Below are 15352 nucleotides of genomic sequence, written 5' to 3'. Positions count from 1 at the left end.
GCGAAGCTTACCATGTTTCATAGGCAAAAGGGTAAAAGAATAAAATGTACTCGAGAGATTTAGATTATTCATTGCATTGAGGGCAAGAGGATGAGAGACTTCAATACCTTCTAACTAGATTTTCATTAGAAGCGGCCGCATTGAGAAAAGTGCATCATATAAAGTGCTTGGTTTTTGGGGAGAAATTTAAAATTTCAAATTGAAGCTCGTTCTTTTTTCTTTCAAGTTCAATTTGAACAACTAACATCATAAGAGAAGTCTTCATAAGATTTTCTAAGAAGATGATAACCCAATTTGATGATAATTGACTATTTTTTTAATGATGCCAAATAAGTAAATCTATAAAAAAAAAAGGCCCAATCGTTATCTGTTTGATTACCTCTACCCCATAAGTGTTGAAGAAAGAGTTGAATGTTTCAATTCACATTTCTCTTTCATTATTCGAGGAGAGATGTTTAACCAAGTGAAAACCATGATTCGAAGGTGGGGGCAAAAGAGACTTGGAAGTTAGGAAGTGATGGGATCCATTTATCCACCCAAATAGAAATAAGATTACCATTCCCCATATTCTATCGAAAGTCATTCTTAATAAGCATAATTCCCTCGTTGAGACTATTCCAAGCCTACAATGGGGCTCGAGATGGTGGCGTGCTAATTGGAGAAGAAGAATGAAAGTAAATCTCCTTCACAAATTGTTCCCAATAAATATTTAGATCTTTAAGCAATTGCCATTATTGATTCATTAGAACAATTGTGTTAATATCATGAAAGTTTTTGAAATCCATGTCTTTATCACTTTTTTCCTTTTCAATTTAAGCCACCTCATCCAAAGAGTTTTACAATGGTTTTTATATGTTCCACCTCACCAAAACCCACTTATAAGGGTGCTAAGTTCATTGCACATTGAAGCAAGAAGCTTGAAATAATGTATGACGAAGATAAGACTAGATAAAACAACCATTTTAATAAGAATTTCCCTTCCCTTTTGAGATAGAAGTCTTACTTTCCATTTTTAAACTTTTGATTGCACTCGTTTAAGGACGAAGTTGAATGCTTCTGATTTATTTCAACCCCAAATAGTAGGAAGAGAGATAATTACCTTGGCGATTTATGAAGACAACTTCCAAATAATGTTGAATATGGCGCTTTAGACTCATGTACATATTAGGGGAGAAGAAAATTGATGATTTTGAGTGGTTAACCTCTTACCCTATTACTTCTTAAAAAAAGTTGAGAATTTTCTTTATAGTGTCATAATGAATAGGCGAAAAGTTGAAACTTAATTATAAATAATTTGAGCCCCAATTGAATATGTTCAACCGGTCCATTCACTAGCTCGTTAAAACTATAAATAAATTTCATATTGAATCAAATGAACATTAAATGAATAGAAATGGCTCAAACATGTCTGGCGCGTAGTTAGGGACCTTAATATTGTTTTGTCTTGCAAATTCTTCAAATATTGGCCCTGACTCCTTCATCCATTATATCATCCAATCCAGTTTAGAATGACCACTCTCGCCGACTTCTTGTTAAGCTTGAGTCAACCCTTGTGACGAAGCTGGTGTAGTCGTCACTTCTTGCTATCATTTGTTCCAATCTTTTATTTGTTTGGCTCAAAATTCTACGTACTGCTGGAATAAAGTATCGCCAATAATGCTCCGAGATGGTTTCAGCAACTGCTTGATGAATACCATAGGAATGCCTACTCTTTTGCATAATGTCGTCACTAAGTAGGGAAAGAACACTCCCACTTTCTGGCCACTAATACATTTCTTCATGTTTTGATGGATCAACTTTCCAATACACACCTACTTTTTTTACAAAATAGCATATGGTAAAATTGCTCGAAATGTATTAATGTTAGATACATTTGAAGCAATGACTATTCATGTACACAAATTGAATCATCATTTTGGCCTCTGGGAACATGATAGCTTGATTAAAGGAGGTTGGGGTACTAGTACCTAGGCGGTATTTCTATTCACCAATTCCCTCTGTTAATTAATTTATAATATTGTCCATATTTATGTCCCTAAAGTATTCCAAATCAATTTCACCGATAAAATCTTGGTCATAGAATAGAGCATCATAAAAATTATAAATAGATAAAAGGGTTACTTTAACTTCTATCCCTTGCACAAATATAATATCCCATATATGGTTGTCAGTATTTCTAAACTCGTGTCCTACAAAGATGCATAAAATTCTTGAACTATCAGAACTATAACAATATCTTTCAAGATTGTCCAAAAATGTTCCCATCTATTATACCAAAATAGAGGTCATATCTCCTTACAGCTGATCATTGACGGATCAAATCCCCTTTCTTGAATGAATGTCTTCTCTTAAAGTTCGTTAAAATATTTTTCAACATTCAAGTTCTCAAAACTAGAGGGATTTTTAACCGTTGATGGCTCTAATTCATTAGTTCGTCTAACTTTTATAGAAGGCATTATCATTAAACTAAAAACTAAAGCAAATTATCAAGTAAAGAAATTCAATGGAATAGTAGAAGTTCAACTTAAAAACCCTTAACCTTGTGGAAATTATTGTATTCCTCGATTTGTGTAGTGCCTATTGTTCCCTTGAGTGTTCTCGTCCTTTGTGGCACCAAGTATGATTGAAAGAAGAAAACTTTCCAAGCAAATGAAAAAGAAAAATAAAAGAGTAAATTTTAGGGTTTAAGCGGTTTAAGAGGTTTTGAGAAATTAAGGGAGTTGAAAGATATTTTAACTAAGGGTATAGTATGTATTTAGGTTAAAATAGGTTTTTTAATAGTTAAAAATCAGGTAAAGTGAGTTTTAATCCACCAAGTTGTGTGAATGGGTCAAGTCAACCCTACAGAAAATTGCAGCGATGTCGCGAAACAGGGGTTTCGTGTCTCAACATCCCTGGCAGTTTACCATTGTCATAACACCAGGGTTTGATGTTGCGACACACTCTAGATTTTTGAATTCTTGGGTGTACTGGCTTTAATGTTGCGACACACAAAGTCTGTGTTGCGACATCGAAGTGATTTTCCCAATCTCGTTGGTTCTGTCCTTGGTGTTGCGACACCGGACTACCGTGTTGCGACATCGGTTCTGTTTTCACCCAAAATTCCAATTTCTAGAGCATTAAGGTTTTTATAAAAGATCAAGTTGATAAAAAATTAAAATCAATACTAAACAGTTAGCTAAATATACAATAATTTGCAAAAGTGAAATAACAATTCAAATAATTTAAGTCTTACTACCGGATTTTTCCAATAGTATCATTAATTCACAAATGGACGATCTTTCAGTTCTATCAATATTAGTTCATCATCCGTCATGCCATTCCACATTTGCCCGCTTATTCTTTTCATTAAACCTATTTTTTCGACTTGTATGAATTAAAGGAAGTGTGTCTTTTGACTTGAGAATGTTAGAAACAAATAATTCATTACACTGTTCTCCTAACTCCCTTCTCCCTTCCTTACTTGTCTGATGACCACATTTAAAAATTTTAGTCTCACCATTGATTTTCATGGTTAATTCATTTTTTTAAAATCAATGGTGGACCTAAAAGTGGCCAGAAAAGGTCTACCTAATAAGATCGATGTCTCTCGATCTTCTTCAAAATCTAGAACCACAAAGTCTATTGGGATGATAAAGTTGCATACTTTGACTAACACATCTTCCAATACACCTTTCGGATGTATTGAAGATCTGTTAGACAATTGCAGTGTTATCTAAGTTTTTTTAAGACCCCTAACCTAAGTTTTTCAAAAATAGATAGAGGCATTAAATTAACACTAGCTCTCAGGTCACATAGAGCTCTATTAAAATGATTGTTCCCTATCTCTATAGGAATAGTAAAACTTCTCGGGTCTTTTAATTTTTTGGGAACCTGTTTTGGAATAATAACACTACCTGAAGCACTTATATTAACTTGTTCATCTACCTTAATTTTCTTATGTCTAGACATATTTTCTTTTAAAAACTTGGAGTACTTAAGAACTTTCTTAATTAGCTCAATTAAAGGTAAGTTAGCGTTTAATGTTTTGAACAAGTTTAGAAAACTTACAAACTCATCTTCAACCTACTTTTGTTTTTCTTCTAGTCTTGAAGGGAACGAGATCTTTGCAACAATAGAATCTTTTTGTCATTTTTTTCTCTGGTTTAGCTGCCGATGCAATTTCCTCCTCTGGCTCTGGTTCTTCTTTAGCCTCTAAAGGTCTTTCTTGAAGATCACCAGTATTCTTCATGTTTACCTCCTGAGTATGGTTTTCTAAACTACTTAGCACTTTGCCCGATTGGAGCACTATTGCTTTCACATGCTTCTTATCTTCCCTACGAGGATTATTTTCTATATTCATGGGAATACCTGTGTCAATTTGTATTTTGATGTTACCCATCATGCTCATTAGTTGGCTTATTTGATATTCAAGTTTAGTCAATGTTCTTGTTAAGTTGGCATACTCAGACTGCACCTTCTTTACGTCCGTTCTCATTGCTACATCTCTCTCTCAATTCTATCCTGAGGTTTTTACAATTAAGGAAATTGATAGTTAGTGCTTTTACCTTGATTCGAATTATTACCTCCTCATTGGTTTCCTCCCTATATCAAGTTCGGGTGATCTCTCCATCCAAGATTGTATGTATTTGAATAGAAATTTCCACCCCTATTTCCAATGCAGTTTACATCCTCCATAGGATTGTTGATATAATGGAAGAACAGTTTGTCTCCCCCATATATAAACAATGCATTATTTACAGATTCTATACAGTTAAGTCTACCCACTAATTGTTGGTATTTGCTATCTTCTTGAATAGGTTTTATCGTAGCAGGTTTCTAGCTATATGTAAATTGTTCAATAGGCCACTAACAGGAGTTCAACGTCATGTTTTCTATCAATTTGTACTCATCCTCGTACGTTTTATTCATAAGGGCTCCTTCTACTGTTTCATCTAATCCAGATCTTGCATTTGCATCCAATCCATTGTAAAACACCTGCAATTGCATCTACTTAGCGAATCCGTGGTGCGAGCATTTCTGGATCAACATTTTAAAATGTTCCCAAGCCTCATAAAAACTTTTTCCTTCCATTTTTCTAAAAACAAAAATTTCTCTTCTTAGTTGAACCACTTTGCTAATAGGGAAAAGCTTCTGTAAAAATTTTCCAGCAAGCTCACCCCATGTCATGATAGAACCTGGTGCCTACGAATCTAACCGAGAAAAGACATTATCAGTTAAAGAAAAGGAGTACAACCGAAGACGAATAGCGTCACCAGTGACCCCATTGTACTTGAAAGTATCGCAAAGTTGGAAAAACCATTTTAAGTGTTTATTCAAATCCTCTGTCATTGTGCCTCTAAATTGTATATTATTCTGGATCATCTAAATCATTGCCGGTTTGATCTTGAAATTATTGATTGTAATAGTGGCCTCGTTATGCTCTCATGAACCATGTCCAAACTTGGTAGACTTTAAACTGTCACCATTTGGATCTCTAGCTTAATACGACACTGCTGGTCTTGATTCTAAAGGTTCTGAGGGCAGATTCTCTAACTCAATTTTGTCCAATCAGTTTGTGCACGGTCCTTTATAAAATTATTACCAAGAATCTAATGGATCGGTTGCGTATTGTCATGCAAGGCTTATCAAATAGAATCAAGCAAGTTTTATTGTTAGGAGGAATATGTCAAACAATATCGTTGTCACCCAAGAAGTAATCCATACGATTAAGACCATGAAAAGCAAAAAGTGTTGGATGGAGATAAAAACTAATCTTGAAAAAACATATGATAAAGTTCGGTGGGATTTTCTTGAAGACACTTTAGTGGATGCTGGCTTTCCTAGTTCTTTAGCTTCGTAATGTATTGTGTCACCTTAGTATCCATGAAGCTACTTTGGAATGGTTCTGTAACTGATGCTTTCTTTCCTACTCGAAGGATGCTGTAAAGGGATCCCTTGTCCCCGTATCTTTTTGTCTTAGGAATGGAACGATTGGGTCATATGATAGATCAGGCTATTGAGGAGAGGAAATAAGAGCCCTTTATGCTTTCAGGAAAAGGTCTTGCGCTTTCTCATCTTTTCTTCGCAGATGATTTGTTTCTATTTTGCATAGCTGACTTAAAACAGGCTGATGGGGTTAATGATATCTTGTCAATATTTTGTCAATTCTCTAGATATAAGATTATCAAACATAAGACCCAAATCTTTTTCTCTAATAATACACCAAAGGTGACCGCTTTGGCCATTAGCTAACGACTTGGTTTTTCCATGGTGACAGATTTGGGGAAGTATCTTAGGATGCTAATTTTTCACAAACGTGTGCCTCAAACACTTTTGAATTTGTTATGGATGAAGTGTGAGGTAAACTTAATGGATCAGATGTTTGTCACCTCTTTATGGCTGGTAGAATTACTTTTGCTAAATTAGTATTGCTTGCTATCCCAAATTATTTTATGAGGATTGCTCGTATCCCGGTCTCTATGTGTAAAGAGATTGAGAAGCTTGCATATAATTTTATTTGGAGTTTACTTCTATAAATACGAAGCCAACTCTTGTTAGTTGGATGGATTGTTGCATGCCGCTTGGTGAAGGAGGCTTGAGAGTTCGAAGCCTTACCAAAATAACATTTTCCTCCTTAAGTTAGGGTTCCATATATTGGCTAAAATCGAGGCTTTTAGGGTTTGCATCCTTCACAACAAGCACAACATGTACGGGTTGATTCTGAAGTCCATTGAGCATACCAATTGTTCGTATGTGTGGCGTTCCCTTTCTAATGTTTGGTGTAAAGTTACAGAGGGTGTTGTTTGGTTTGTGGGTGATGGTCATTTAATTAATTTTTGGAATTATAGTTGGATCAAAGAGCTTGGCTCTCTTAAACTATATTACATAAGCCGGGAGAGGATTGATGAGACTCTTCGTATATGCGATCTAGTTACTGACCATGGCAGTTGGGATTGGCAAGGTCGCAAATCTCTTTTGCCTCAGTCTATCCTTAATCAATTAACTAGATTGATGCCCCTTTACGACACTAGTGGGCCTGATACCTTCAACAACTTGCATGGTGTTAATATTTTGAACCCTCAAAATTCTTGCGTAAAAGTCTGGAAGATTGTCGCTCCACAACATGTACGAGCTTTCCTTTGGCTTTCTAGACGATCTCGCTTACTCACTAATGGTGAAGATGCCGTAGACGTATGGTGATGATGATTCATGTGCACAATGCGGTGCTCCAATGGAAACTGCATTGCACGATATGAGAGATTGTTGTTTTCCTAGTGGAGTTTGGTGGTCCATCTTGCCAAGGGATCTTTGGAGCTCTTTCTTTTCATCAACGAAAGAGGAGTGGTTTAGTTGGAACTTTCAAGATGAAGGGAACATTACTGTTGTCGAGGGAAGTTGGCCACTTTGTTCTCTATTATTTGCTGGTTTTTATGGAAGAGTTGAAATGACTTTTTTAAACATACTAGCAGTAATAGTGAATACTTACTCTCAACTAGTTTTGCATGGGCTAGGAGTCTTGCAAATGCAAAGAGGAAAACTAGTCTTGAGAGCAACCATGTCACTTGGAAACATTGGCAAGTACCGCCTGAAGGGTGGGTTAAACTGAACTCTGATGGGTTTCTTATAAGCCACTTATCTCGCGCAGCTATAGGGGGTGATCCGAGGTTCATGTGGCGAACGGTTAGCTGGTTTTTCGATGACAGTTGGAACTTCTAATATTTTTCAAATAGAAGCAAGAGCAGTGGATGAGGGCCTTTTGCTTGCGTGGGCTAGAGGCTTTCGACACATAGAAGTTGAAAAGTTGAATGTGATAATGCGTTACAGACTGAGTTTGTTGGAAAAGGCTATGATGCTGAAAATAATTTATTAGAGATGCGCTTGATCCATGATATTTGCAGTAGGAATTGGCATGTTAAATTTTGCTATATATAACAAGGGAGAGTAACAAAGTAACGGCTGCGGATTTTAATGACCCCCCAAGCTACATTCAGAAGCTGCTGGATGAAGATATGCAAGTGGCAATGGATGGTTTGAAGAATTTTCAGTCTGCTGGCAGCTAGGCTTCTTTAGCTTTTCTTTATTGTACCGAAAAAAATTAATTATTTTAAAAAGTGGGATTTGGGGTTTTGGACAGTGCGGGTCAAATTGTTTACGAAAACTACCGACTCCGTTGTCTCCTCGGATATATTTTCCTTTTTTTAAACAAAAAGAAATCTTTTGATGATGAAAAATCACTAAAACTGATCGAGCTCTACAATGCTTCTCCTCCTTCGCCGTTGAGAATAAACCCAAAACCATGGGCTAATAAAATGTCACATCCACTTGTGTGTTAGCTTTTTTAAGCTATTATAATTATCATTATATTTTAATAAAAGTAAGTGCGTGCCTAAGCCATTATAATAATCATAGTTGTTTTAATAAAAGCAAACAAGTGTCCGAAACAAAACAACCCACCACACTTATAATCATCCACCAGCTGTCCTATTGTCATCCATCGAAAAGACAGAAGAAAGAGAGATCATATAGCATTATTCTACTAATAAAAAGGAATAGGAATAGATTGGGGAAAACCCAGTAGGCAGCTAGCTGCTGATCAGTCGGTGGTGGTGGTGGTTTCAATTAGGTTTGTGAATGACAAAGGACATGCACTGAGCTTGGTGCTTGTTGTCAAATGCCAGGCAACGGATATAAGCATTGGGGTATGCCTTTTTGCACTCGTGAATTTCTTTCAGGACTTGAGAAGAGTCGTTGCACCCAAACATCGGCAGCTTCCATAGAGTCCAATACCTCCCATCATAGTACCCTGGAATGCTGCTATTCTCCCTGTGGACAGCCCCCACCTAACATTATTAAAAGGAAAACCAGTTTTTGAACTGTTACAACGTTGAAAAATATTGATTCCAGGAATTAATCTCTACCTTTTATCATTTAATTAGACCTAGGTTAGCTGATTCTTAGAGGAAGTTACAGAAAATAAAATTATTATTACCTCATCAAATTCAAGACAAGGAATCCACCCTTTTTTCATCATGTAATCAATTTCCTTTGCAATCGAGTCATCTGAGAGAGGTGGAAGGTAAGAAAGCGTCTCAAACTTCTTGTTGTTGATTGGATTCCATGTCTGTTAAAATCACAAGGCAAAGTCAGATGAACTACATAATAATATTAGAACTGAAACCAATGACAGTACCTTCATGCAGTGGGTTCTTGAACCATTGGACACAGTTTTCCGGCTCCATGAAATAGAATCATTAGTTGGAACCAGCTTTGAAACATTGGTTTTCAGGCCAACAAAACCAGAACCGGCGATTGGTGATGCAAAGATTCCGGCAGACATCTGGGAGGCTGGATTTGGAGGTTGAAAGAAAATTGGGTAAGCTATAAAAGGACTGATTGTGTATAAATGATGAGTAGAGTAGTTTATGTTGAGGTAATGGACATGGGAATGGAAGGAATAAAAGACAAAAGGAGTTGGCTTTGATGCCTGTAAGCTGATGTATAGTTGTTGAAGGGAAAGCAAGTTGATACTGAAAAGACGATTTGTTCAAAGACTGAAGGTATTTTTAATGCTCTTTAGCTTCGGTTTTATCACCAACTTCCCCGCAATTTTCTTTTACCATTTTATTTTTCACCACCCTTCGGCCGTACGTTTGGCAAGCAGTGAAAAGGGTGGGAAATTGCGAGCATTAGAAGCCAATGGTTTCCACTGAGTTGCTTGTGCTACAAAGTCCAAGACATTGGCATGGTCGCTTCAAAATAATTGAAATAGTGAAAATGGATTTCGTTTTGAGTATTTAAATTAAGTAGGAATTTTGAAGTCGATTTCTATTACAAAGTTTAAGATATACAGCGATTGAGGAAATATGAAGGAGAGAGTGTTGGTTTTTGTAAACCTCAATTCATTCATTTTGACTTGTTGATATAAAGTAGTTGAACTCATATAGTATTTAGTGACCAACAACATCACATTCTCAATGGGTGCATGAATACTTGAGTACCGGATAACTTGCACTTTTCTAAGAAGTTGTGAAGAAAGGCGAGACTTATGAATAATTTCTAGTTTATTGCTTGCTTGCTTACTACCCAAGTGTACTTCCAACTTACCATATGTCTTCGTGCATATGAGGGTATAACAATATTCCCCCTCCAGTTAAAGTCGAAAGGGGTGTTATAAAATGACCCTTCTTGAAAAGCCTCATTATGTTGTCCTTTCTTCATTTAACTACTTTTTTGTGGATGGTGACCTTATTTGACAATGAAATATTGTATTAAAAACTCTTGAGATTTTTTCATAAATGTACTCTGAAAATTATGTTTTTAGGGAATCGTGATAATGATAAACAATCGATAAGTGCTAAAAGTAACATGTTTTAGTTTCATTTTTAACATGCTTTTGGGTGATTATCCCATGTCAATTGTGAATTTTATACCTAATCCTTTAAATTCATGTTTTAATACTTAATACAGCATTTGAGAGTAAAATGAGTGAAAAATAAGCAAAAACCAAAGCATTGAAGAAAGCTACAGATGCCACACGGGCTGAACCATTTCACATGGCTAGACCACACAGCCGTGTAACCCACACGGGCGTGTAATAGGTCGTGTTGATTTCATGGGATTACACATTGAACAATACAAAATCGTAATTTTTAGATTTTTCGAGTATTTTATGATGTATATATAAAAAAATAAAAAGAGAAAAGAGAAAAGAAAACAACTCGAAAAACACCATTGAAGTTGACTTTAAACCATAATTCCGTCAAAATTGAAGATTCTCAATTGATTTCTTAGGAAGTTATCATGAATTTTTTTTATTTCTTTTGGTTATATTACATCTTGGATATTTCTATTTTCAAACATGAATTGATTTTCTAAATAACTAGAGAGATGAACCCTATGATGGATTATGTTGTTTGATTTTTATTTTACGCAATACATTTTTAGTTTCTTGTTCTCAATTATGTTGTTTAATTCTTGGTTTAATATTTTTATATTATTAATTCATATTCGATGTGCTTAAATCAGTGGTTGAAAAAATCCTGTTTAAAAAGTAGATCTTGTGTAACTGAATAGAGTTGCATGCAATCCTTGAAATAGGACAATATAAATTTACTGGATTAGAGTCAAATCTAATAGGGGAATCTATAGCACAAGTTAATGCGACAATAAGGGTTTTAATTAGAAAAAAATTCCAATTAATGAACCTATAGTCAATTGTTCTTATGCTCGAAAGAGATATTAGCATAATTTAGGGATTTCTACGGATCAAGGTGTTAAGTAAAAAAATTGCGTAATTTAGATTAATAGTAATAGATAAAATCTAAGTAGCTTCTTTCCTAAGTATTGTTTCCTTTCTTGGTTTTTATTATATTATTTTCATGCTTTTTTTTGTGGCCTTCGTTAGTAATTAAATTAGTTAATTTTAGTTTTAATCAATTGTTCGAACTATTCAGTTAAATAATAGAAAGACGATAATTACTAGTATTTGTAGTTCTCGTGAGAATGATATCTTTGTTCATCATAGCTATACTATTAATTGATAGGTGCACTTACCTGAATTAGTTTCATGAACGTCAAGTTTTTGTCGCCGTTACCAATAGTATAATATTAAGAAAACTTTATTTCTATTAATTTAGCCATTTTTATTTTTATTTTAATACTTTTTAAATTTAATTTTTAAATTCTGATTTTTCTTTTATTTAATTTTTACATGTTCTTTTGGTTTTTGACTAGAGGCAGCCCATTGGAACCATTAGTTTTTTACAGTGAGATCGAAAAAACTACTCGTAGAAATCACAAAGTGGTCCGACAAGCAAGGCAATGTCAACAGATTTTCATAAATGATCAAGAGCAAAAGGATATTACTGTGGAGATAGATAATAATCTTGTTAATCCGCAACTTTTTGCACTTCTTGTTCCTTAGACTATGTATGACTATGCTAAGCCCACTTTGATTGGGGCTGAATCGAGTATTGTCAGACCGACTATTACTGCAAATAATTTTAAGATTAAGCCAAATACAATTCAGATGGTGCAACAATATGTTCAGCTTGATAAGTTGTAAGATGAAAATTTGAATGTTCATTTAGCTAACCTTTTGGAGATTTGTGACACATTTAATATCAATGGCGTTACTGATGATGTCATACACTTACGGTCCTGTGACACACACGATCTGAGTGAAGTCGCATGGCCTGGTGAAACGGTTGTGTGACCCATATGTCCTTATTATATGCCATTATGAAAGCTACTCAATAAATGCTCATCCTTACATCAAATTATACGAATCATACATACATAATCTATCATCCATTCAGGATTAATGTATGACACACTATGAATGTCACAAGTGAATAAACTCATAAACGAATCTAGGATCTATTCTAGTCGAAACATGTTCGATGTACTGGCAGTCTAGCTAGTCACATCTATGTCTCTATCTTCAGGAGTCATCCGCTTCGATGTCCATGGCAAGGTATCTCCCCACTTAGACTCGATAGGCGACATATTAATTTTTCAATCGATTTGTTCGTTTCTAATTATACCAAGGATGTGTTCATATTATCTACTAATATTTGTTGTCTTTTCGTTTTACGATCTGACCACGTAATACCACTTATACTTAATTAAATATTATATAATCAATGAACCAATATTTACTTTCATTTTGCTTTGCATTCAAAAACCGTTGAGGACAATATATAAAGATATTAATGAAACTAATAGATATTTTATTAAACCAATTTGTTCAAAAAATCCAAGTACATATAAAAGAAATCACTACACTAAGGTATATCCCAAAAGTTGGAAATTTAATTCTACTAAAGATTTTAATGAAAATTCAAAGGATTTTTGCTAGGATTTGTCTTTAATGAATGAGAGGGATGAAATTGTAAGATAATGAACTTTTTCTTCTCTTTTCTTTGGTTGAAGTGAAGAAGAAGGATTGAGAGTTTCTCCATCTTTCCATAAATATATCCTATTAATTTAATAAATAAAATAATTTAATTTAATTTAATTTAATAAAAAAATCTATCTAAGATTAAAACTTAAATGCCATCAAATCCAATGGCTCAAAATAATGCGAACATTTACGTAGTTTTCTTATTTAATAATTCTATAATTATCCACTTTGAAAAATAACCTTGTTGCCCCTTAGAATCTTTACAATTCATCCTTTGAGTGACTATTCACTTTTGGTGTAGTTGCACTTCTTTACAATTCATCCTTTGAGTGACTATTCACTTTTGGTGTAGTTGCACTTCTAATCCTTCTACTTTTTCCCATTAATTCAATTTTATCATTTTATATTTTAAATTCACATTTTGACCCCTACACTTTTCACAACCTTACTATTTATTCTATACCTTGGATTAATATCCCTCAATATATCAGTCTTTTCAACTTTGTCTGATATCCAACTATCTTCTCTTTTTTCACTACTAAATATCATTTTATTTACTCTAAAAAATCTACTCATGTATTCTCAAGATAACTCTACCTATGAGTTGTTTATTTCAAGAATAGGCTGGATTCACCCAGTTGTACTTTTTTTCATTATAAAGGGGTTTTAAGGATGTTATAGGGACTAATTTGGAAAATATTAAAAAGTGTAATGAAATTTATAAACAAGTGAATTTAAGAAAGAAATTACCATCTGAAAAATGAATCAAATAATAAGTAAAGAAATTAGTGAAATGGAATATAGTTAATAACAAAAGCAATATGAACATAAATTCTGAGTAAGCGCATGAATGTGACATATTAGTTAGTGAGAAAGTAGAAAATGGAAGAATTAAGTATAGCTTTCTAAAAGAGAGATGAAATTCTATTGAAAAAGTTATATGTGAAGTGAATTATAAATAATATGAATTGTAGTGAAATGATTCATAAATAATTAAGAAAAGTAAAGAAGTGAAGTAATTAAAAGAATAAAAGTCTATCATAAGTGAATATGAGTGAAATTCAATAAATTAATTGTAAAGTATATAAGAAGTGAAAATTAGTGATTAAGCAAATGTAAAAGTGAAAACTAAAAGTGATATGTAAAGTTAGTGAAAGAATGTTATATAAGTGAATGAATTGATGAACGACGTGAAGTGGTTATGAAAATATGTGATATAGAAAAAAGTGACATGGAAAAGTGTATATTTGAATATGGAGACCAAGTGTGATGAGAGAATAAAAAAATGTTCACAAGTGAATAAGATAATGTAAAGTCCCTAACAAACAAGGTAGAACTAGTGGGAATAAATGGCATGCCACAAGAATACCCTCAAAGCTCTTAAGTGTGATTAGCACTTCAAAGTGTGACCTGCACTATGATACAAGTGTGTGATTATCACTTTAGCATTCCAATATGATTCCGCACAACCTTCTCTGTTCTCAATCATTTACTAAAGGCTAAGTGAAATAGGTGGTAAGCGAAGATTTTTAACTTTAAGTTATATTACTTTAAATGAAGAGATTGCAATATGAAATAATTGAATGAATGTGTTTAAAACAAACTTATATTTAATAGTAAGATAAGTATAAAGTTCAGATGAGTACTTACTAAACTTCTATGAAACTTAAGGCATTATTTTCAAACAATTAAATTGGAGAAAGAGATTGAGAGAAAAGAGTTCACGTGTGGTAATTCGGGTCACATCTCATAAACATTGCAAGGTTTGTGATGTATGGACTTTAAATTATGGTACTAGAGTGGCATGTACTTAGGTATTCAAACTAAAATGAAAGTGTTCAAATAGATAGTGCAACAGCATAAAGATAAGTTGTGTTTAAGATGAAATGTTTTGAACCTTTATGGCATATTAGTTGGAAATTAAACATAAATGAGCTGTATAATGATTTGAATTATTTTTAAGAGTATTTTGAGGTCTATAAATGATTGAGGATGATTGTAAATGATTAAAGTATGAATTGGTATGTTTTAAAGTGTCCTTAAGCTTGATTTTGGCTCCCTTGTATCCAAGTCCCGATACTTAGGGTCTAAGTATCGATACTTATAAACTTTGAACCTAAAAATCTATAGTAACAAGCATAAACCTTAATACTTAGGGTGCCTTGCTTTAAGAAAATGTTGTTTTTTAATCCTTGAAAGGATTTTAAATGACTTTAGAATGCTCCCGCTTCATAGTAGGATCCTTTGGAATGGTTTTAAATGTCATATGAGAAAAAAATAAAGCTTAAAACATATATGAAAATTGAAAAGTCTTATAGGTAAGTGAATGTAGCATCTCTTGCTGGAGTTAGAAACTAGACTCAGGGTGTTGCATCTACATTATGTTTCATTCGACTACTAACTTAAGCATCAAAATTTGCCTTAGAGAGAAGTCCTCTAGTGACCACTAATCGTGTTTCTCTCTTT

General features: G+C 33.9%; 1 protein-coding gene and 1 non-coding gene across 2 annotated transcripts; one reads left to right on the top strand and one right to left on the bottom strand.

Annotated features, from left to right (window-relative positions):
- Positions 1 to 4999: 4999 nt before the first annotated feature.
- On the top strand, positions 5000 to 5106 carry LOC128282440 (small nucleolar RNA R71). Its single transcript, XR_008272709.1, has one exon. It is a non-coding gene; the product is annotated as a small nucleolar RNA R71 (small nucleolar RNA).
- A 3270-nt stretch (positions 5107 to 8376) lies between these two features.
- LOC108481960 (ribulose bisphosphate carboxylase small subunit, chloroplastic 3-like) lies at positions 8377 to 9570 on the bottom strand. Its single transcript, XM_017785063.2, has 3 exons — positions 9173 to 9570; positions 8972 to 9103; positions 8377 to 8822 (listed from the first exon to the last, which is right to left on the bottom strand). Exons 1-3 carry the CDS (start codon positions 9317 to 9319, stop codon positions 8598 to 8600), a joined length of 504 nt encoding a protein of 167 aa, XP_017640552.1. The 5' UTR covers positions 9320 to 9570; the 3' UTR covers positions 8377 to 8597.
- Between the last annotated feature and the right edge of the window lie 5782 nt (positions 9571 to 15352).

This window comes from Gossypium arboreum, chromosome 1, assembly GCF_025698485.1.
Source record: "Gossypium arboreum isolate Shixiya-1 chromosome 1, ASM2569848v2, whole genome shotgun sequence".
NCBI lineage: Eukaryota > Viridiplantae > Streptophyta > Magnoliopsida > Malvales > Malvaceae > Gossypium > Gossypium arboreum.
The sequence above is the reverse complement of the archived record's forward strand: the minus strand, read 5'-3'. Positions and strand labels throughout refer to the sequence as shown.

Bases quoted from the DNA above. Each gene is read 5' to 3' on its own strand.
- LOC108481960 (XM_017785063.2), bottom strand. From the start codon at position 9,319: ATGTCTGCCGGAATCTTTGCATCACCAATCGCCGGTTCTGGTTTTGTT. The intron at 9,104-9,172 runs GTACTGTCATTG...TGATTTTAACAG, and splicing joins CAAGAACCCACTGCATGAAG to ACATGGAATCCAATCAACAA. The intron at 8,823-8,971 runs GTAATAATAATT...TAATAATGTTAG, and splicing joins CTTGTCTTGAATTTGATGAG to GTGGGGGCTGTCCACAGGGA.